The 24,005-nt window shown below is 44.3% G+C and overlaps 1 protein-coding gene across 2 annotated transcripts in view; it reads right to left on the bottom strand.

The window, feature by feature from the left end:
• Positions 1-16,290: 16,290 nt before the first annotated feature.
• RCOR1 (REST corepressor 1) overlaps positions 16,291-24,005 on the bottom strand; it is an 88,694-nt gene continuing 80,979 nt past the window's right edge. For both annotated transcript variants that reach the window (XM_074868818.1, XM_074868819.1), the window contains 2 exons: positions 23,315-23,544; positions 16,291-20,727 (listed from right to left, as the gene is read on the bottom strand). In XM_074868818.1, the coding sequence (XP_074724919.1) occupies positions 20,686-20,727; positions 23,315-23,544 (272 nt within the window). In that variant the 3' untranslated portion in view covers positions 16,291-20,685. The remainder of the gene's footprint in view (positions 20,728-23,314; positions 23,545-24,005) is intronic.

Here is a 24,005-nt window from a genome sequence, read left to right as displayed (position 1 = left end):
AAAAGTTTGTTTCAAGTAACAAGTTCCTATGCCAGGGCTGAAAACATCTGAAGCTTCAGCATTTGGGTTCATCTCCCCCAACTTTCAGGATGTCCAGTATGGAAACCTGCATCTTCACTGCCCATCCAAGATCCCTCATGGGTTAAGGGAGGGGAATGGGCACCTCTGGGATGCAATGCATCTCAGCTAGTTTAGAGATCTAGCTTAGAAGGAGATGAGTTGTATCCTAGAAGTGGGTGTTTTTCTCCATCAGATAAAAAGGGAGACTTTACAACACAGGTATCTACACACAAGCTGGCTGGTCACCATGACCTAAAACCCTGGTGGGATTCATCTTACCTTACTGAATGAAAATTTGTATCACAGGACACGAGCTTGCAGAGAAAAAAAAAAAAAAAAAAAAAAGAGAGAGAAGCAGAACTAAAGAAGGGAAAATAAAACAAAATAGAAGCCCAGTTCCCAGTAGTAGGTGAAGGCAATGCAGAAAGTGATACCTCTAAAGTAAAATGAAAAAGAGACAGAATAAAAAAAAAACCTAAGATAATGTTTCTGAACATACTGAAGGAAGCCAAATTCGTAGGCCAAGGCTGGCACAGGCCTGGTTATGCTGGGAAAATATATATTGATTTTGGATCATTGTTCTTAGAATCCAAAAATAGCATTATTAAAGATTACAAACCAGTAACCATGTGGTATCCTGTGTAAAAGTCTATCTGCCAGTCATAGCATAACAACTATGGAAACAACAGATAACAAACCACAGCTTGAGTGTTACAAGTTTAAGTGTTTCACAAGGGAAAAAGAAATTATTGTGAAGAAAATCCTCTGAGCCCAGAGCGATTTGGCTCAGTCTGGGATCTCCAGCTTATTTACCTCGTGGGAAGCGATGCCTACAGTCTCAGCCCAGCATCAAATGTATAATGAGGTTTTATTCTGGGTGCTGGGGGGCAATTCCACCCTCCTTGTGTCTCCAAAGGGATTACTGGAGGGAACCAGACCTATAAATGAAACAGGAAGCCCTTCATCAGGTTCATCCAGAAAAAGGGGAGATGGCAGGATGGCAGCTCTGGTTCTCCAAGCTGCAGAGCGAGGCCAGCTGGGCTCATTGCACCAGGGAGAGGACACCTGGGGTGCACAGGAGCCAGAAGGCCAGTGCCGAGCACAACCAGGTCTCTCTGAATTTCTTTTTCAATGCTATGCAAGTCCTTCCTTCCTTCCTTTAAGACAGCAGTGCTGCACCGCAGTGTCCCAGAGCAACCCAGTCAGAGCAGTTTTGGGAACAGTAAAGTCTGTAGCCAGAGACAAGCAGACGATGCCTTTTTTCAGCTGGCAGGAATATTTTTTAATTTATGTCTTACACTAAGATGCACTCAAGTCATTACCCCAGCGGGGCCACCGCTGCCCCTCAACCACCACCTCCTACACGTAGTGCCTGTGTGAAGAAGCTGTTCCCAACACCTGGACATCTCCACCCAACGCTGTGGCCGCACCTCCATGACCGAGCTACCCGGGGGAGCGGGCTGGTCCTGCGGGGACCAGCGCTGCCGAGGGGCTGAGCAGTCACTGCCGGAGCTGCAGGTCCCTCTGGGTCTCTGGTGGCTCCTCTGTTTCCAGAGCACTGCTACCTCCAGGGTTTGCTGCAAGTTCGATGTTCAGAAACTGGGAATTTTTAGGCCTTGGCAGAAGCACAAGAAAGGTTGGAGGAGGGAGAGGGGAATGGAGAAGAATTTGATGCTGTTCTGAGCGCAGTGAAAATCAGAGAAAGAAAAAATAATCCTGCAGAGGTAGAAAAGCTGATTTACAGCCGAGCTCATTTTTAGAGTGACAGCCACCAACATCTGCTAATGGCAGTAAAAGTCCTCCCACTTTGGCTACATATCAGCTCCTGTATAAACTCATCCAAAGACTGACAGGCATTCTGGGTTGGCTGTTTCAGTAAGTTTTATTGCTTCAGCACTTGCAAAGGGAACAAATTTGTGTCCCTGGTGGCTAAAAGCCTCACATAACCTGCAGCATCACCTCTCACCGGGGTTTAAAATCCCCTGCATTGCCCTTCCCACACTGACCTGCTGATGTTCCCCAGGCTGCAGCCTCCCAGCCCAGCACCCACCTCCCCAGCAGCTCCACCGAGCCCCTGCTTCCCTGCAGAGGACAACACCGCCGCAGCCAACCTACCTTTTAAGCAACCAGAGGCTCCGTTCAGAGGAAGGCTCGAGCTAACCAAGCCCAGGGCAGGCATCGCCCAGAGCTCACAGCACAGGGCAGGCCACCCAGGGCGCTCGCTTCCAGAAGCTCAGGGGAATAGCTACAACTTCTGCTAAAACTTCTCTGCAAAGTACTCAAGATGCTAATGGCTTTTAATTTTCCATGAATTTGCAAAAGCAGTATCCTGCAAAGCTGCAGATGATTGTTCATACTTCCTCACCTAGTCTAACATTTATTATATTTTTCAAGCAGACATTAGTATTAATTTAAGCTTGATTTTTTTTCCCCCCTGAAGCAGGCTATAATTAAATGTCCTTTTCCCATGACATTTGCTAGGACATAGTGAGGCCAGGGCATTTTTAAAGACTCATTCAATATAACTAGCATTTTAATTAGTGTAAGTGCATGAAGTAAACATTTAAAAAAAACAGCCCAGTCACTTGAACTCATACACATGGGACAGTTTGATTTTTAATTGACTGCAATTTTTTATTTTTTCAAAGGAGAGGAAGTCTGACTGAGTGGTGGAAGTCCTAGCAAAGTATGCATGTTAAAGCATGCTGAATTTCTTTTAATTTTCTCCTCAAAGCTGTAATATATTTTCCTTTCCACAGCTGAAGCTTCATGTTGACACTTCATCTCCGTGCTGCTGCCCTTACTTGGGGAGATTTTCATATAGGAAATTTCCTACTGAGCAACACTGTTTCACTGAACAAAGCTGCTTTTCTTTTGGTCCATCATAACATGCCTCAGCACGGATTGACAAAGGCATATGTAATATTTTCAACAGCTTACCCTTCCTCTTTAAAAGCAATCACAGAGGCATATGGTATTCTCATTCCTGTTTTTCAGGGAACATTTAAAAAAAAAAAAAAAGAAGCCTCCTTTGGGGTTTCACAGATCCCAGCTGCCTACTGAGGAGGTCATTAAAGCAAGAGTGCAGCATCTCACACAACAGACCCCTGACCTTCCTCAGGGTGCCGGGAAAAAGAGAAGTACTATGCAGCAGCAACAGTCATTGAGCCTTTAATAAGTTCTCCCAAACTACCATAGGAGACATTAAGGAAAGGGACATCTAATTACAGTTCTCTCTTAGAGGAAAAAAAGCAACAATCATTTTAATCCATTTCCCACAGGTGTGGAAAAGAAAGAGCATCTTCCCCATGCCAATTAAGTCTCCTTTCTGTACCGCTGGTGACCAAAGTGGAGTGGTGGTGGGAGAGGACACCAGTCCATGGGCTGACAGCAGCTCCTGGAGAAGCAAAGTGGAAGGCTCAACTTTTCCAACTCAATATAAAGGCACTTGTTGTACAGCACTCAGAGAGGTTGTCCTGCTTTGAGAGAGCTCCCTGTATTCCCGCAAGCACCAGCTGGTTGCCCAGCTCCGGGGGTGGTGTGTCTGTAAGAGGGCTCCAACACTTCTGGGCTTGTTTCAGGAGCCACAGGGAGAAACGATGCACTGAAGGTGAAGAGACAGGCTTGGGAAAAAGGCGAAACTGAGCTTTCCCTGAAGAAAGCAGCAGCATAGAGGCTTGCATGGTAAGAGGGGCACGTCCCTAAAGGGACAGCTCAAAAGCACATGCAGGAGGCTCCTGACATGGCAGCAGCAGTGAGGAATGCGACATGCAGATACCTCACCCTCGAGTAACCCAACCAGGCTGTGGTAAATTGAGCAGGTCTTTGGCCCTCATTACTCCCAAGGCCTGGAGAAACATGAGGACAGTGCTTGAGAAGAAACCCAGCATCTGCACCATTATTTCTCTTCCCAATTTAGGTTGCAACCTAAAACTGTTGCAACACCAAAATGAAGTATGATTACACAAGCCAAGAGTATTTCTAAAAATGAAGGAAATACCAGTAAATGTCTACATATGAAATACAGCATTTATCTAACACTACCAATTGAACTAAACGCTGCACTGCTCGCTCTGCCGTTCCCAGAATAAGCACGATGCATCTCCAATTGATTTACCCTTATTACTCATTTTGTACTGGGGTTTGCAAATTCCTCTCCCAGCACAGAACACAATTTTTCTCCGTTGCTGACGGACAGCAGCAGGCTGACTCCGATAAATTCCACTTGGTCAGAATTGAGTATCTCCATAATAATTTCTCCTAATCGACTGGCTGAAATATTGCCGGCACTGCATTAGCAGGAGGTAATTTCAGTAGCTGCATTTATCCTTCCTTTAGCCTCTTCCACAGATCCCAGAGCTTTCCCATTATTTCAGATGCTGGAGATGCTTTCCTCAACTTAGGTGCAAAGCAATCCTCTCCAGGAGGAGAGGAGATTTGAATGCCATCACCTCTGGGTGGAAAGTCACCTTTAGGAAGGCTCAACCCAGAACCATCATCTGCTTCTGAGGGGAAGTGAGCATCCCACTGCCCTTTTCCCACTTCAACAGATGGCACTTGGCTTGAGCTGGAACCCAACAGACCCCACAGTCAGAGTAAGATTTATGACCAATTTAGCAATGTGTTTGGTTTTGTGTAGTCAGTTCCTACAGTTGCTACACAGTGACAAGCGTCCTTAATGTGACACTAGGCTCTCTTCTGGGGCTGATATTTCCTGCCCAACAAGTCTACCCAAGGGTTCTTATTAATTAATCCCCAGCCAGACTCAATATTTGCTGATGGGACCCCCAACTGGGGGGAGTCGCACTCCCTTTTCCTGAGCATGGAGAACCCCATCTCCCCCTTTTATTTGATGGAACTTGCAACAGGTGGGTATCAGAGATAAACAGGGGAGGAGGAGGAAGACTACAACTTAAACACCAAAGCTGACCTGCCCAGCATGCTAATGAGGCTCCTTGGTGTGCTGCTGCACTCGCCGGCAGCAAACCATTTCCCCATCTGTCCCTACAGCAGCGGAGAGGCGGCACGGAAGAGCACTGCAGGGAATGCAAACCCGTTAGCATTAGTTAAAAGCAACATCTAGAAAGCTCCTCGCTGCAGGAGGGAGGTGGCACACCCGGACCGTTGTACCCATCGGTATCCTCAGGAAGGGATACAGGAACTGGAGCCTCCCTCGTGCCCTTCCCAGAGGAGCCTAAACCCAGTTCCCTTCCCTACGGATCTGTTTTGCCTCAAGATCCTGGTGCCCCCCCAGGCCTCCACAGGAAACCTCATTTTTTTTCTCAGGGGCTTCTTTTAACACCTGGGGCCTCTTGCCTGGACTTTGCCAATTAGAGGGAATTGCAGACACTGCAGAATTGCTCTCATTTTGTATTTCATTTTTTCAGTTAGATTAATTCAGGGATCAGAAAATGAATGAGCTTAGCTCGAGTCCCACAAGCCTGCTTTTCCTCCAGGCAGCTAAACACACTGCTCTGCTTGCTAGACAAACATTTAATCACTTTCTGCACTCAGCATCCTCCGCCACGCTGGGAGATGGGCTCTTGCCAGGTTCCTCAAACAGGCAAAGCATCCACACGCGTACGTTTATTTCCCAAGCAAGTTGTGGCAAACACACAAGGACAGACACAAAGAGAGGAAACTGCCTTTTGTAAAAGAGAATCCTTGTAAATAGAATCAGGTTAAAGAGGTTCCCTGACTTGCAGAGCATCTTCAATGCAACTATAAAACAGGAACCTATCGAATAACATACCCATCAGACAATTTATGCCAGGAAACATAGGGGAAGGGAGATTCACCTCCACAGGTTACCTGTGCCAAATACCATGGGTTTGAGTAGAGGGCATTTCAATTCTGTAAAGTCTGCCTTTTCATGAGAATGGCAGAAAGATCATACCACTCAGTTTATCCAAAATAAGACTAAGATGTAGCTGCCTCCTCACCTGCAAGTACCAGGTTGTGAAGAAGTGTCTGATAATAGTCTTTAAGCTCACAGAAGGAGATGCAATGAGATATAGCAAATAGGAAAAAAAAAAAGATGCTGGGCAAATCAAGGCAGCAAAGGTAACTTACAATCGAAGCAACTTGCTTAGGGACCTTGTGAATTCATCGTTGCTTGAAGTCAAACCTGGGCACCTTTCCAAGAACTACGTTATAGCTCAAGAATAAATTACAGGTGTGACAGAGCTGATGTTCTGGAAGCACAGAGATATGATAAAGGCCATGGAAACAGTCACATCAAGCAGAAGTCATTAGGAATAAATTTGTATTTCTTACCTGATGGGAACTACTGAAGTGTGTGGGAGAGGAAAGGGATAATTAGGGCAAGCTCCCACAATTGCCTGCATAGATGGCTTGTCCTCTTAAGACATCATCTCCCAAAGAAAACAGCACCGCTTGGTTCAGGAGGCTGGATGAGGCCCTTGAGCTAAACACTGACAGTGCTGGACTTGGAGAAACAATCCTCACTCCGGTACCAAATGCCGAATACGTGCTCCACACTCACCATGGGCTCCCACTGCTGTCCTGCTAACCTGAGCAGACACGGACTTGCTTTGTGGGAGCCTCTGCACTGCTACCGCCTCCAGCAGAGCTGGGGAGGTTGAGCTGACATCCAACATGTGGAAGTTACCATGGTACATCACAAGGCAGCTGTGGGTTTAAAACCCATCCCTGGAGAGATGGGAGCGTGGGACAGAGGCACTAGAAGACTTAGAGAAGTCCCTGAGAAGCCACAGAAGAGCTGCAAGTACAGCCAGCCTGGGGGTCTGAACGGGGTCTTGGTACAGAGGTCATCAGGTACTGAGATGTTTTAGGGCTATTAAAGTCTGAGTAGTGGGATAATCCACACAAAACATGGCTGTGGGCCTTCCTGGCCTTCAAAACCTGCAAGAATTCATCCCACTTGATCATTTATCACTAGATGTGTGGGTCCTTCATGCATCCCAGCACAGTTTGTGCCTCCCCCTCAAATTGTACTCATCTAGACTTCACAGAGAAAACCCCCAAATAAATCATCTGTGATTCATAATTTATTCAAGCAGTTCCCAATCTAGGTATTGCTTGGGTTGACATCTGACAAGATTAATGGCTTTCCGGAGCCACTGAGAACACCTTCCCCACCCACTTCTCCTCAGAGCTTTACCAACTCTGGCAAAGTACAGGCTGGAGGTGCCACCTGGCACTCCTGCATTGAACACAGGCTGTCAGGAAACAGTTTGTGTAGAAAGACAAACTCAAACTTTCACAGCAATAATGAACACGACACATCTGTCACTCAGCTCTGCTAATGATTAATTCCCTTTGCCGCCTCATTTTCAGGACTTCATCAAGAGCTAATTTCTAGTCCTTCCACACAGCCAGGACTGAAGCACCCACCTGTCCACCCTCTCTGGCCAGAAACCATCTCCTGAAAAAATAAATCCTGTCGGCTCAGGGCTCCTAGCTGCTCCCTGCCCCCATGGCATAGCCTACCCTCAGTGCCTCCTTTCCACCCTGCAAGGAGTTGCACCACTTCCTTCCAGCCCCTCGCCATTCCTGCCATCACCCTTCTGCGTCCTTGGCTTCGCCACTGGGCAAGAGGTGGATTTTTTAACAGTAGATTTCAGTATCTTTGATGGATAGAGTAATCCAGGCTTAGATCAAGCTTCCCACAAGAAAGACCTTATTATAAAGTGGGTAGGAAGGAAGGAAGAGGAAATGTGAGGACACATCCATGCCCCTTCTTCCTGTGGGGTCTACAGTTTCTTCCCCAGCTTCTGCTGTAGGCAGTATTTAAGACAGCAGCACACACACGTTGCCCAGCTTCCAGCCACAAACACATGGCTTCCAAAGGCTTCTGCAAGCATTAATCAAACACTTCAGGACACACAGTTTTCACATGCTAATTTACTGAAATGACATGTTACTTTGTCTTCACAACAGAGACACCTAAACAGCTGAACAGAAATCACAAACTGAATCTCATAGGAATAATTAGTACACAAAAAATAAACCAAGCCAAGCTAGAGCCACCCAGGCAAGTGGCCCTTTGGGTCTGCCTATGAAACAACTTATTTAGTATCAGAATAGTCACACACTGAAGAAATTTGGACAGTGTTCTCCAAAGCTCCAGCAATTCTAGGAAAATAACCTGCTATAAAAGGATCTCATGAAAAATGAATCTTGTGATGTGCAACCAGACCCAGCATGGAAAACAGGCCACACTGTTCATCCACTACTCAGGAATGGTCTCAGAAGTGGGACCATGGCAGAGGTCCCAAGACCCAACTCCCCCACAGACTGTGACAGTGCTTCCACTACTCCCAGTGTACGTTCAAGGTAGGTACCTTTTGTTGATTTCTAGGCACCCACACTAGTCTGTAGCTGGAGCACAGCCCAGCAATCTTGTTGATGCATATAATATCAAGACATTCTTTTTGTGTTCTCCAACTTTCCTCTGTGCTTTGATTATACCTGGTTAGGGGTTTCCAGAAAAACCTGCTATAAATGCCATCATTGCCAAGGGCAATACCCTTCTAGCATCAGAGAACTTCGGCCTTCAGAAAGAGAGTCCACACTGACGTCTCTCTCCAGAACCTTCTTGCATCCAATCAATGACCCATCCCCCAAGTCTGCTACTCAAACACATGACCTCAGCCTCTGCAATGTTCTTCAGACAGGGCCACACTCACAGCCACACACAGCTCCTCATCAGCCCCCTTCCCACCAGCATGGACTTTTCACAGGGCTTGTTTTATACAAGTCAACTTTGCTACTAGACAACATCTACCACAAATCTCTTGTACAACACCTTATTTGAGTGCACTGACTAAAATGATATTCTGGGGCCTCTGGTAGCCACGTATTGCAAGGATTAGGAAATGCCTTCTTCCTTAGGTATGTAATTGCTCCTCTACAACTGTGCAACATTAACTAAGGGTTTTAACTCCCAAACACTCACAGATTAACAACCCAAGCCCTAACTGGGCATTATTCTAGGACTTACTTATCCATAGGAAGGACACATTCTAACACTTTCCATCTGCAGACATCAATGCTTTCACACTGACATTACTGCTCTCTATTCCTGAGCTCACAATTGAGTTAACCTCAACTTAATTTTGGCAGAAATTAGCAGAAAATAGTTTTGCTCCTCCTCCATGAGCATGCTAATGACTCTCAGCAGTGCTGTGAGCCCCCCCAAGTGACCAGCAGCTGTTTGAAGCCTTTAGTAGGTTCTGAATTTTTAAACAAAGATGTATTCTCCTGAGTGTTTACAGGGCATTAAGTAAACATTAAACTTTTTAATAAAATGAAACATTGAAAACCATCTCAATTACTCAGCTTTCATTTATACAGCATTGTGACCTCTCTGTCCCAGGAGGTTGTAGAAGTAAAACTGAGTTACTAAATGAAAAAATGTACCTTTACAAGAAAAACAGTGATGACTCCACTGCCTTTTGGCAATCTTCAAATGCAAGAACAGCAACAAAAATTATACAAACCCTCTTCGCTTCATTTTACAGTTTACTACTTCTTTTCATACCAGAGCAAAAGCAAAACATTGCAGAAGGACAGAACACTGGACCACATCCAAGTTTGAAGGCACTGCCCTCTTGTTAACACATATTACTTGTGAAATCCTTGAGGTTAACCAGTTTGACCCAGGAAATGACCATCTCCAGTGGACAAAGAAGCAAAGAGTTTCCTGAATGCAACATAAGTCCCTCCTTCAAGTCCTCAAAACAGGTTCACCAACCAACAAGGAAGCAATTCAGAGGTGCTAGATGCTCTCTCAAGTCGATAAAGCATTGCTGAAACCTTGCTGCTTCTCACAGCATGCTGACGTGTTCCTTCGTTAGCAAGGCACATCTTTGCTTGTCAAGTTTCTGCTTGGCCCCAGACACTAATGAAAGGCTGACAAGTAATCATTTAAAGCTGCATTTGCTATAAGTTTATAAAGTTATTTACTACCCACCTGGTCCAACTCTTACTGCAGACTATGTAAAAGCACCCAACAAGGCTTGGATTAGGCTCCCTACTATTTATTTAATGCCTATAGCGGGTGCATCCTTGTGTGGGGGACTTGCAGTTTAAAGCATTAATACAAAAATATCTTGGGAAATCCAGCCGAAGTTAGGGAGTCATGAGTAATTTTTTTAAAAATATATATGTATGTATATAAAAATTAAGTTTTCTCCTGTTATTGTAAGAGATTTTCTCTTCGCCTTGAGACTGGTTGGCAGAAGAGGACTTAGTGTATTTCACACTATGGAGGCCCTAGGCAGCACACATTTGAGGGCACTGAAGATGCAAGTCAGTTCATAGTTATTTATTATGGATCTTTTTTCTTGACACTAGATTCTGAACCGCAAATCTGGAGCCCTTGGCAGATCCCAGTACTCACTGCTAACAATGCATGAAAATAAAACCAGGAGGAAGAGAAGTTACCCATCCGTGCCTTGGGCTAAAGGCATTGTTCATAACAAACTCTTGACTAGTTTATCTTCCTTGTGTGCGTAGCACAATTCTCTTATTTTTCTACTGCTAAATCCCACTGTGGTTCTGGGTCACTCATTGGAAGTCAAAGCAAGAGGCTGCTTGTGATGGGAGCACAGACATGGGGTATTGTTTGCTTCCCAAGTACGGCATAGTGCTGAACCCAGGGCCTCCCGTGATTAGTTGCAGAAACTGGAATCTTTATACAAATACTTTTAAAGGACAATTTGATTAAGCTTGAAAGTTATCTTCTCAGAATATTTGTACCAGTGAGACTTGATCGTGCAAGGAGGAGAGAACCAGCCATGCAGCAAAAGAGAATTAGCTTAAAGGAGAACATCCAATTAATTGCTTTTGGGCTTGGTTTTGGTTTTTTAATAGTTGTTTTTAATTTATTTTTTTAAGGGAGAACATTAACAGCACAACATACTGATCAGAGATGCAAAGCTACTTTTGGCATCAGAAGAGCTGTCCCTACAGTTGTACTGGAAAGGCTAAAAATGATAGAAGATGTAAAAGAATAACATTTTCGGCATTAGTGAATCATGACACTTCTTACCTGAGCTGTCTCTTCAAGAGACGTGGGACACAGGGCCCAAAAGAATGAAAACTGGGTTCGATGAGGTTCCCCCCCCCCACCCCCCCGCCCCATATAGGTACATTTCTAAAGTACTTAAAAGGTACCAAGCCACAGGGGAACTAGTTCTGTTATCAGAGGCATATTTCAACAAGCAATGAAAATTTGGGACCTTCAGGAGGATATACTTGTTTAGAAGTTCATGAAGTTTCCAACTCTGTCCCAGATTTCCCGCTATATCTTGTGACAGGAAACAGACTTAATCCTCCTTCATAAGGAAAGAGCATAAGACAGGAGTAGAGACCCTTCCTACAGAAAATCAGGACGAGTAATTCAGTTATCAGTGATGGAGACAAGCCTACAGTATATGCCATGCTGCAGTCTGGGGAAACTCAACATCCAGTAGCTACTGAAATTAAAATAAACAGAATCCTTCAAGCCAGTCTTTCCTATCAGGAACCCAATTCATTTTACATGAGGAAAAAGAAAACATAAGCCAACACAAAAGCCCCAAACCAACACAGCAGGAATCTCTGGGAATCTGCTGGTGCTCTTGTGAATGTCCTTCCCAAGCCTCCCCGCACCAGCGGCGAGGTCCTGTGTCTGGCACTGGGAGAACAAGGAGTTACTGCATCCCAGGGACAAGTGGCCTGGCTGCTGTGGGCTGCAGTCCAAAGCAGGCAAGGCAACTGGAGTGACCCACAGCTTCTTCAAATCAGCCTCTACACCCAGAATAGCACATGCAAAATCCAGAGCAGTGTCACAACACAACTTTTACTTGGCCAAGGGCATCTCTCAGTCTCCCCCTATCCCAAAGCCATTTATCCCACCCCACAGGCAGGACGTGGAGAATAGCCATGGACCTTGGCCACTTCAGGGAGCCCTTCATTCCCAGCTCTCACCCACTCAGCTGTCAGCCAGCAGCTTCATTCTGGTGCAAGCTCAGACTCGAAACTCGCAGCCAGCACACTCTTACATGCTCAGAATCACAGAATCATCTAGGTTGGAAGGGACCTTGAAGATCATCCAGTCCAACCGTTAACCTAACATTAACAGTTCCCAACTACACCATATCCCTCAGTGCTATGTCAACCCGCCTCTTAAACACCTCCAGGGATGGGGACTCCACCACCTCCCTGGGCAGCCCATTCCAATGCCTAACAACCCGTTCTGTAAAGAAATGCTTCCTAATATCTAGTCTAAACCTTCCCTGGCGCAACTTGAGGCCATTCCCTCTTGTCCTATCACTTATTCACACAGAGAGCTGCTCGGCCTCTGCAATGCACTGGCCAGCTGCAGGCAGCCAGGTGCCCAGAACAGGGGAGGACTACAGATACAATCAGCGGTAGTTATGTCTCCTGGAGCACCCTTCCACCAGAAGCTGTGGCCCTACCAACAGTACAAATCCCTGTGATTCAACACCACTACTCTTCTGGAGGAAGAAAACCAGCTGGCAGCAAGGGTGGACCCAAGTGGTAAACCAGAGCTTGCCCAATACCCTTCTGTACCAAGCGCAGGGCTGGAAAGAATCTTCTGCCATACGGAGTTCAGCTCAGTAACCATGGCACCTCCTTCGCATACTTCCAGAGCTTAGGAAAATAATGGAGAGATTTGTCCTCAAACCTGGAAGAATCACCTCACTAAGGTTATGGGCTGACTAAAATCCAGCCTAGTTTTTCTCTTACCAGCACTGCCTTTATCTTAGCCTGTGAGCCCTGGGGTGTCATTTACAGGGAACAGTTCTTCGCCAGCCCTTCTTCCACCTGTCCGAGCAAGCCGAGCTCACTGGGTGCCTTCCTTTCATTTCCACCTTTCTTCGGGAGATAAACCAGGATCGTACACAATAGCCCAGAGGAGCTTTCCGAAGCGTTGGTATGACGGCATCTAGCTGGAAGTACAGTGCCCAGCGCTGCAGGAGGGGGTTTAAGTCCTTGCCCACTCCTGGGGTTAAGCCCAGGCAGCCATGGCACTAGCATGGTTAATGCCCAGCTTCCACATCTGAGACAGAGCCCTAGGCTCTGCCTATAATCTATAATAAGGAAAGAAATAAGCACTTTCAGGATGTAATACATTAGATCAGTTTTCAACATCTAATTTAGGATTAAATTAATTATACGCTAGAAAAGCTTATTTCTCTCTAAGGGATTCTGGACAGGGAGCTCAGGCAGTGATACCCATAACCACTGATGAATCCTGCACCTTGTGATTGACTAGTCAGGCACAAGTCTTTCTCTGACAAACTCACTGCACCCATTCTTCTATTTTATTAATTTACCTAATTCTCCTTCCCATCATGACATTCTACACCTTGAATGCACAAGGCAGTATCAAGAAGCCTGCAGCTGCCTAGATCTCCTATTCATCTTTTTCTTTTAGAAATCAGTTCAGTTTTGTCAGTCACATAGTATCATCTTGCATTTTAAAAGCTTATTCAGATCTTGCTAAGCCATACAGTTTCATATGCTAGGTGTCAGACAAATTATATCTGTTCCCCCAAAGTGTGCAGATGAGGAAAAGCTCCTCCCAGCTCACATGTGCACATTTTATTTCCATCATCCCACACCTTCTCCTGTTCCAAACTACCTTAGTGAAAACTAAGTGTCCACCCAGAATCAGAAAACACCTTGACCTCTCCTCCCTCGCCATCATCTCCAGCTGGAAACAAACAGAAGTCAGCATGACATGTGTCAGTTCTTCTTTCACTCCCATTTCCTGATGTAAACTCCTTGGCTGATCAATGTTTTTCTCCATCCTAGAAGTCCCTGCCCTTTGCTGCCCTTTTCAGTCCAGGCCTGCAGCCTCCATCCATGCGAACTGCTTCCCTTCCAGTAGGGGAAACTTCCAGGTGAGTTCTCAGGCTTTGATGGAAGTTCAGACCTCCTATACGCTACTCTCCTCCACATTTCCCTTCCCAACGACTTCAGAAACTAGTTCCCTTAATACGTTACAGTAATTCTCTCCCTAGCCCTTTTGCAGCAAAAGTGAGCAACTTCTCTACTACTATCAGCAGGCCCTTTGCTGAGTTTTGGGGAGTGTTTTTTGTTTGGCTTGGTTGTGGGTTGTTTGTTTTTACATACACACATGCACATTTTATTTACTGTTTACTAAAAGCAAGACCAGAAATTACATTTGCTCTTCTTAGTGGGTGGATAAGCCAGAGCCCAGTTTAGATAGGAATGAGATAATAGGTTTGATACCCAGTTCTCTCTCAAACATCATGCTCTTTCAGACTGGAAGTTGGTTTATGAAATAAAATCCATGCTTACACTGTTATTTCATAAAACCGATACTTGGGGATTAGATTAAGATCTCAGCACACAAACAGCACCAACACTGAACTCGTCCCTTTCAGCCTGAACTCCAGCTCCTATCGCATCCTGCAAGGCAGCTCCTATCCTAAGGGAGAAGTGCTCAGAGCTGCTGTGTTGTTCATACTCCACAGCTTGCAGAGGGGGGAGAGGCCTGGAAGACACATACATGCGTTCTGGAAACTTTCCCCACATGCACACACTCTCACTCTTAGTTAAGGTTCAAAGCTTAATTAAGGTCAGACCTTAAAAGTCTAAACCACAGTATTTGCTGGAGCGCTGATGCCTTAAGACTTCAACACTGGAAGTTATCAGATACTAATCTGTTTACATAGGAAAAAGCCTATCAGGAATACTAAATACAGCCTTTTAACTCCATTCAGCATTAATTCAACGCTGCATTCCCATTTACAAATACATACCATTACTAGGCAGATAAGTAGCACCTGTGTTTTTAAAAACCAGTAGCATTACCACTACTTTACCTGTGCTTCTGGACTCCTCAGGACATTCTTCAGGTATGTGTTTGGGCAGAGAAAGTCCCCATTTTCTCACCTGCTTATGCTCTCTGAGTGAAAGGAGGGGAAGTTCCTTCTTTTATATTTCTCTTTGTTTCACTTTGGGGTTGTAGGGGCACAGGGGCAGGAAGGGCTGGTTTGTATTGAAGGTTAAGTGCTGAAAGATCTTAGCGAGTCAAACTCCGCTAAAAGAGCAGATCACTCCCTTACAATGCTGGTACCATATTCTCCACCACCAGGAAAATTACGAAGATGCTTTCCGGTAAGGAAACACCCTCAACTCCTAAAAATGCTGTCTGTGCTTCCAAAACCCCAAGCCCATCTCCCTCCCCCCCCACCTCCCCCACCCAAGTTTTACAATATAAAAAGGCATGACTAAATCCTGCCCTCCACACACTACAGCATTGGAAGCCACCACAGTATCCTGCTGTCTTGCTGTATTAGTTCTGCTGCATTTAACACAAGGGAGCAAAGAAGAAAACTCCTTGTCACTTGTCCTGTGCCACCACCACCCAGAGTCACAGAGCACTGCTGGTACCCTGCCCGTTGAATGTAAGGACACAACACAAAGCAGCTTTCCCCAAACTGCCCTGTAATGTCTTGTCTGTGCTTCTACATTTAGCGCTTAGTGTGACACGTGACAACAGAAAATATTACCTTGCTGCAAATCCCAAGGTTCAACCCCAGTGCAAAATTTCCTGCCATTTTGAGCATCTGGGATAGCAACATCTGCACGCTGCTAAGCTTCAAGGGTAAGAGTTGCCTTTTTCTATGTGTTTTAAATGCATTCCCTTCATTGCAGGACAAAGATGACAATCTTGTGAAGTTGTACAGCCAGGTGCTAGCTCTTTGGAAGCAGCAGTTTAATCTCCAGGTCCTCATTCTCCATCCATTCCCTACGAGCTAGACTCTACCCCCTCAAGAGCAGCCAGCACCCCAGTCCCACCGCGTCCCCCACACAGGAGCTGTCTGGTGACAGCGCTGCTGTTGCCCGAAGGCAACGCCGTGCTAGTGGGGCCGTGGAGTGTGCGGCTGCACGGCCCAGGGAAGGAGTATGCTGCACCATCAAAAAAGGAGCAGATGTCTCTGCGGGGCCACTGGCATGAACTGCATCAGGCAGCTCCGGCCGGGAGCAGTGTCCTAAAGGCTGTTCCAGCGTCCCAAGAGCGCAGGACTCTGCCTGCTGGCTCCAGCCATGGTCAACCTGCGCTGCGACCGACACCTACGCACAGACAATGCAATACAGGAAGGGGCAAACTCCAGCCGGTTCTCCGGACCAAAATTTGAAAGGGAGGGGATCAATTACATTTCAGAACCACATTTTACATCAATAACACTTTACTACATATTTTATTACATCAATGGCTTGAAAAAATTTTATTTGATGTCAGCAAACATTGGAAATCATAGAAAAATGAATTATGTAGAATTTCACAAAGGAATTTACCCCACTATAATTCCTCATACAGTAAAATAATTCAAAACCAAATGTTACTTTTCAGTGGCTAAGCAATTTTATAATGCTATGAACATTCATCACAGTAAGTGTGCTGAATAATAGAAAACAGGCAAAAAAGACATTTAAAATATTACTTACAACAGCATTATGACAACATACTTTCTTTAAAATCCCAACAAGTATTTTATCACTTCAAAAGCTATACAGCATTTCCATTATATTTGCAAACTTAACCTTATACATCTTTTAAAATCTTGAAAAAACTTCTTTTAAGCAATCTATAAGCAGTTAACAAAATTGATAAAATCTACATAATGGAATACTATACACTCCAGTATAAATTTTATTTTAGGAGAATATGAATGTAAACACTCATTATTATACAACATGCATAGACTATACTGACCTTCCATTTTCTGAACTGTAACTTTCACTGCAATTGTGCTTTACTATCAACAGGAAAAGCTGCATTAATCCAGGGAGTGGCAGAAAGTATTCGCTTTAGGGGCATTGCACAAGATCACTAGATTTTTGACTTGCTGAAGACAAGCTGGAGCTAATAAAAATACATTTTCTTCTTTTTGTAAGGAGTAAATACCAGGCCACTCATCTCTGAATGGGCTATGCCTAATTTTATACAGATCTGAAGAAACGCATTTTCAGAAACATTTCCTAGAATATTTTTGCGCTTCATTGACTTGGAGATTTATGTCCACAAATCCAGTGATCAAGTTAGTGTAATGCACTGTTTGGCTCATATTTGGTGTGCAAGAATACCAACAGAATGTTAGCGATTTAGAGAATAAAAACTGAACGTTAAAGTGACAATGAGCATATTTTAATACATAACGTTTCAGATGTATTTGTACAGGAAAGAAAAATGTTTGTCAGGACATTGCTTTAAGAGAATAAGAGTTTCACTCTTATATTAACTATTAAAAAAGTGTTCTAGTGGATATTTATGGGGTCTTCCTGGTTGCAAACTTGTAAAAATATATTAAGAATTCATTATCCCCATTGGTATTAAATATATCAAGACAACCATTGTGGTTGTACTACCAGTTATGGCTACTATGGTCTTAAGCATCTGATTGTACATTGTTGCTATATTGTTAAGCACAACTGAGGCATGTATTTTTTTTTCCCTTGGTTAAAAGATTATATTACAAAAATTGATCACTGTTTCAAACCAGTTAAACACGAATATTCAAGTAACAAGGTTGTTTTATTGGATAAGCGAAAAAAGAAGTTACCTAGCACTTTACACAACTACATAAAAATTAAATAGAACAAATGAAATTTGTTTATGCATATGCAATACACTTTTATATCTTTAAGATTTCTAAAACTAAAACTTAAACTATCATTTTCTTTAACGATACCATATTTTGCACAATAACTTATACTTAGGAGAAATAATTTCTCATTTTCCACAAAATATATATAATTATGACATTCACATTGATAGTTTAAGAAACAAAATTTAAGTGAATATTCTATCTTATGCAGTTATCTTTGTGGACCCTTCTAATCAGAATGCAACCAGTTAATGTATCTAATGCTTGACCCATTTAAATAGAAAAAGAGGGTCTTCACCTAAACAAGACCAAACCATTTAAACTTTCAAAAGCTAAAATGAGTTTATCGCATTTAAAAATATAGTTAAAGAGAATGTAAAAAACTAAATGTTTACAGTGCTATTATATTGTATGTATCAACTACAATAAGATAGCAGTCAACTGAAAAGTAATTAAACAACTTTTTTCTTCCTAATATCATGAATTATACATGTTTTCCCCCTATCCCTTGGGGATGAAGCCAAAACACAACTTTTCTGATCATAAGATGGACAGATTTGAGGGCAAAATCCGATGAAAAGTCCTCACAGGTAACTTCACTCGCCAGCAGAAGCCTCTCCTGATGAGTTTCACCAGCCAGGATGCAAGCTCACACAACCCTCACACTGGCGAGGACCCATCTCTGTGCATTGGTACCAGCAGGAGGTTTAATACTAGAGTATTTCTAATGAGTGGCATTGCTTTACACCAGAACTGTCAGCTGAATTCACAGTGCTATTTGCCCGGTCTTTAATCCTAATTCACACTGGCTAACAACTAGTGTCCTTTCCCACAAGAAACTCCCAACTCCAACTGTCACAGGACTGAAGGAACATCTGCAGGGCCACCAAAGCTGCCACTTCACATCAACAGCTGTAGAGATGTTGCCACAAACTTGGGATTACAGGTTCCCCATACAGAGGATGGGGAATAACTCCCTTCCATCCTACCATCACCTCAAAGGATCAGCCTGGGGCTACCAGAATGAAACTACTCAGAAACAACCGCAAAGTGGCTGAAACAGGCCCTCTTTTTGGGTTCCACACTCTAGCTGGCCCTAAGAAATCCCTATCTGCTCCTTCGCCTATTTGTTGTTGCTTGATTTCTGATGTTGAATTACTTTCCCCACACAAGGCCTAAGGAGACCACCTCAGCAGTACATGAGGCTACCTCCCCTGCCTTTCTTGGGTTGTGTCTACTCTGCAGGAGGTGCAGTCACAGCTGGCTGTGAGTCAGCTGGCATTAGCCTACCTCACTTAGGTACAAAGAACAGAGCAGTCACAGCACACAACATGGCACAGCCCAGCAGCTAAAACATCAGCACCAAGTTCGGGGCTAGACTCCAAGCTGCAGCACCTTGGCTGCAGGCCAGGACATGGCCTAGCTCATTTCATGTTGTGTTAAGAGGCTGGTGCCACACATTGCTCTGTGCCACCTTGGCTTGAACCCTCTGTAGAGGAAGAGAGGCAAAGAAGGTCCTTCTTTCCACCCGCAAAGACACATGGTGGTTTCTTCCAACATCATTACATTAACCATTTTAAATGCTTTGTGACTAGTGTTATTTTGCAGCTTTCCACTGGACAAGACGTAATACTGCTGCTTCCAGCTTCTCTGAACACTGTCTGCTCGGCAGTCAGCAACTAACTACCTTGTTCAAGGTGCAAAGTCCTCATACAGGACTTTCAAGAACAGCTCCAGTTCAAGCCAGCTAGATAGGTCACAGCACAGGATATCCGAGCAGAGGGCTGGGGATTTGAAAGCTGCATGCACCAAGTATTTGGAAAAGCACCTCTTAGATTTCAAATTGCATATTTTGGTTGAGAACATGAAAGCGATGTGTGCTTCAGAAGGGTTAAAATGGCCAATGAAATTAACCCAGTTCTTCTCCATTAAACTTCCAAGAGACCAAAAACTACTTGAAGGTTGAATTTTGTGCTCCAACCCTTGTCTAGACTTCCAGTGGGAGAAGTAGTTTGATGTCTTTGGCAAACAGCGCTCTGAAGAGGAATGAGACACTGGGACAGAAAGTGACCTATGGTAGCCAAATGTAAAAAGGCACATATTCCAGAAGGAGAGGCACCAGAGAAAGTTGTTTTGACTTAATCCCACAGAGGATCAGGAAAAAGAAAGTTGTGTAGCACTCATTTAACAAGTTACAATGCAAATGCTGAATGCCAGGGGTTAAATAGCGTATCAGTTTCAGGTTATTTATTCCCTTTTGCACTAAATAAAAGCCATTAAAATATACAGGAGTAAAATGCTCAATTAGGGAGCTTTCTATGAAGCAAGAACACACAAATACAGTGGAAAGAATTGCACAAACCAGAAGTGTAATGAGTTACGTCTACAACCTTGGACTGATCAAACCTTAGAAATAACATTTCCTATCGCTTTGCATTACTCAAGATTGCTTGTTAACATGCCCTGTCATTTCAGAACAAACCTGACACCACTGGTATGTGCACAGGCCTCTCCTTTATAGAAAGCTCACTAATAATAGTGTCATCGTAAGAATACACAGGAAGCGGAGACCACAAGGCCATGCAGCAATACATACTTATACCCTACGGACCAAGTATTATAAGAACTCCTAATGTGTAGAGTTACTGTGGGGCTGCTAAGGAGCTCCTTGTTTTGCAGGTTGGTCAAAATTTGTCCAATTGTCAAAAGACAGGTGTTACTGGTTCTAGAAATCCCCATGCTTAAGCAGGACGTTGATGAAATGGAAAGCTGAGCTACCTGGGTGCTTTTGAAAGAAAGTGGAGGCAGTATGGAGGAATGAGGGGAGATTAAGGCAGATGTAGCACAGGACTGGAAGCGTTTGCCTTTTTTTGGTAATAGCTGCTTGTCCACAGATATGATGCAGATGGCTGTCTGAGGTTTCTAATACCTGATATCCTGGATAACACAGTAGTCAACACAAATTGTTCTAGGCTACAGCACCTTCTCACGAAGCAGATGCATATCTGACATCAAGAACAGAAGTAGCCTGGAGGGAAGGGGGAGGGGGGAGAAAAAGGAGACGTTTAGTTTAAAAATGAATACACATAGGCTTTCTTGCATCTCCAAACTTCACCCCAGATCTGTGGTACTGAAAGCGACAAGACTGACAACTTTCACACATTGGAGGAATCACAGCAGCTTCCTCTATTCTGAACCACACCGGGATTTGTTGGGAATGAAAACATAGAAGAATTAAGACTGGAGTTGAGGCTGCTTTATAATCAGCAGTCTCACCTCCCCCCCTCAAAAAGAAAAAAAAAAAAAAACAACAAAAAAAGGAACTGCAGCCACTCACTATGAAAACACACTGAAGGGGAAAGCCCAGAGCAGTCAGAGGGCTGACAAAGCTTTTCCTAGGCTGGCAGCCAGGTAGTCAAGGCATGCCGGGGGGGAAAGCACCCAAGGGAGTGCAGTGTTCAGCCAAAGTCTTCTCCTGGCTACTGCTGACTGAGTCCACCTGACTTGACCAGCTGCCTGTGCAAGTACTCTCAAGAGCAGGCACCAGCTGCATAGTACTGCGCAGCTCAGGAGGGACCAGGAGCCCCCCTCCTAGCCCATATGTATCACTTATGTGATAATCCCAATGACATTTCACTTTGCCCCCAGAACTGCTCAGACAGGCACCCAGTCAGCACTGTGCTTGTGTTACCTCTGAAGGCAGGAGCACCACATTTACAGCCAGCCTGAGAGGCAATGCCTGATGTGCTCAGAGAGGATGGTGGCCATTAGATGTCCACTGTGCGACACCCCCATGTCTCTTCCTCATGCATTTTTATAAAAAGCTGCAAGCTTGGTAGTTAAAATCCCCTCCATGCTGCCAGCACCTTCCTCCTCCCAGCCGTGACACATCAGTTCCTACCATCCAGAACAGGCTTTATCAAGAACCACAAGCCACATGGTACTAGTGTAAGGCATACATGGTGTGTCATGGCTGGCAGCTCACTGTCACCCTGCTTGTGTCAGCCTGGTGCAGGCAGGCTCTGTCCTCATCCCTTACTGTACTGCAGGGCACAGTGAATTGCCCAACTGGCAATAGTTGCCTTTTCTCTAGGCTTTGTAACTAACTAATCCCACCAGCCTATTATTTTGGACCCCCTTTCACCACTCAGCACTTGCTCATCTCCAGCCTGGGCACTTTCCATCACTAGTTTGGGGATCACAACTGCTGCTCCACCAGCCATTTCACCAGACCATGCTGTCATGCCTTCACTCTCCTTCCTCCTGTGCTAACTTGTCTGGGATCCTCATTGCTCCAGTATCCACACACTTGGCCACATCAGCACACTCCAGTTCCTGCTGCAAACCAACACTTTTTCTTCCTATCTCAAGTGCGACTCTTCTTTTTCGACTAACTTCAGGAGCAAGGGTGCATTTGAAGCCAGGAAGAATCTCAGAGGGCTCAGAGAAAAGCTCTGCACTGCTAACAGATACCACTCTACTGGTCACAGGAAAAGGCAGTGACAAGTCACCTGTCTTTCAAATGGGTGGCTATATACTAGTATCATTGCTTCTTTGTTCCGCCTCTCAATTCTGGAAGAATGGGACAATTTCACTCACACCCTTCTGAGAAGGCAAGTGTTTTGAGTTTGGTTTTGTTCATCTGTCATACCTTCGGACCTAGTCCCCAAATATAAGCATCCTTGATTAACACATTATTAGGATTTGTGAAGCAATTAAGTTATACTCTCTGAATGCCTGAATGGCAACATACAAGTGAGCCAACCATAATCAGGGCAACAAAAATATACAGTACACTGAGACGTCTTTAGTCCATGTGAGACCAAAATTCGCCTTATGCTATTGACTGTGCTTGCATTTAGAAGATCAGGCTTTTGTGCCAAGCTGCCTTATAAAATTAGGCCAAAGGGAGCCCTAGATCAGACATTTTTAACATGCAAACCTCTAGTGGGGTTCTCTTTTGCAAGACTGTGTTAATATTACATATTTGCACCTTTCATATTTAAACATTCTACAGTCTTAGATAACTTTAAACACACATTGTCTTTGGAGAAGTGTTATCTCCATGAAGCTCCATCAAGGAGAGGCTGTTTCTAGAATTTCTGTCTTCACAGAAACTGCTGTAAAATCAAGGAAACTTTGTCTCTAGGTAATTCCAGAGTGAACAGTTTCACACATTCGCCTTGTTTATAGCTGTCTTCCCTTCCCCCGAGTGAAACCACTCCATCGTCAAAAATGAAAGAGCGAGCTTTGCCTCAGAAGACTGTACGGTCCCACAAAGCCAAACCTAGAACAGCTTGGAGAACTGAGTGCAGGGAAAACATCCAAGTGAGATACAGATGTTTCGGCAGCAAGAGGCATTAAAATGTCCATGTGCTGATGAGATACAGATACTGTCAGAGGGCTGCAAATTAACTGTTCTCTTTCCACTTTCATGTATGTCTGGAATTCCCAGTTCCCAAAATCAGTACTGGAATCTGTATATCCAGAGGAAGTGAAATATGCTCAGATTGAAGATTGTCAAAAATGGCTTTTGCGGAAAGTATACATATATACACATTTATCTGAACCGAGCTCAGATTGGGAATTTTATGTGACTTTTAAATTGGATTTACCTCATCTTCCTCTTCGGACATTTTAGTGGAATTGTCAGGGGATTTTACAGGCTTCTGGCTATTGGTTCCATTTGTCTCCTCTTTGCCATGCTCTGCCTCCCACTCCTGTAGAACTTCATCTATGTTGAAACGACGTCGATAATTTACAAAAAAGTTTTTCACTTGCACCACAGATTTGTTTCCAATCACATCAGAGATTGCCTGAAAGTCTCGGCCGTATTTCCTAATTGCTAAAAGCAACAAAAAGAAAACCAAAAGCAATCTGTTATTTCCACAAAGACCACAAATCAGGCTCAAGTCACAACATAAGGAGCTGAAGCTGAACTTCTGACAAGGTTTCAAGCCTTTCTCAGATTAATCTGGGGCGAAGGCGGGGGGGGGGGGGGGGGGCAGTCTGAATTGGGCGGGAGGCACAGTTAAGACTATCCCTGGAGAACTGAGGTGTAATAAAGATGGGCAGTGCCAAATCTAGAAGACCTGGGTAAATCTGTCTGCACTACTTGAGACATTATGCAGGCAGAGAGCATAACAGTGCCCCCAGTAGAGTTTCACTTTCTGAAAGCTTGGACAAGCAGAGATTATTTGCAAACATTCATATGGTGCAATTTATACTGCCTGGGGAGGGGAAGGGGCAATATTGTTTCCTTGTTCAATTCCATCCTTTGTGCATTAATACACAGCAATGTTAAAA

This window comes from Strix uralensis, chromosome 4 (assembly GCF_047716275.1).
Source record: "Strix uralensis isolate ZFMK-TIS-50842 chromosome 4, bStrUra1, whole genome shotgun sequence".
Taxonomy (NCBI): Eukaryota; Metazoa; Chordata; class Aves; order Strigiformes; family Strigidae; genus Strix; species Strix uralensis.
The sequence above is the reverse complement of the archived record's forward strand: the minus strand, read 5'-3'. Positions and strand labels throughout refer to the sequence as shown.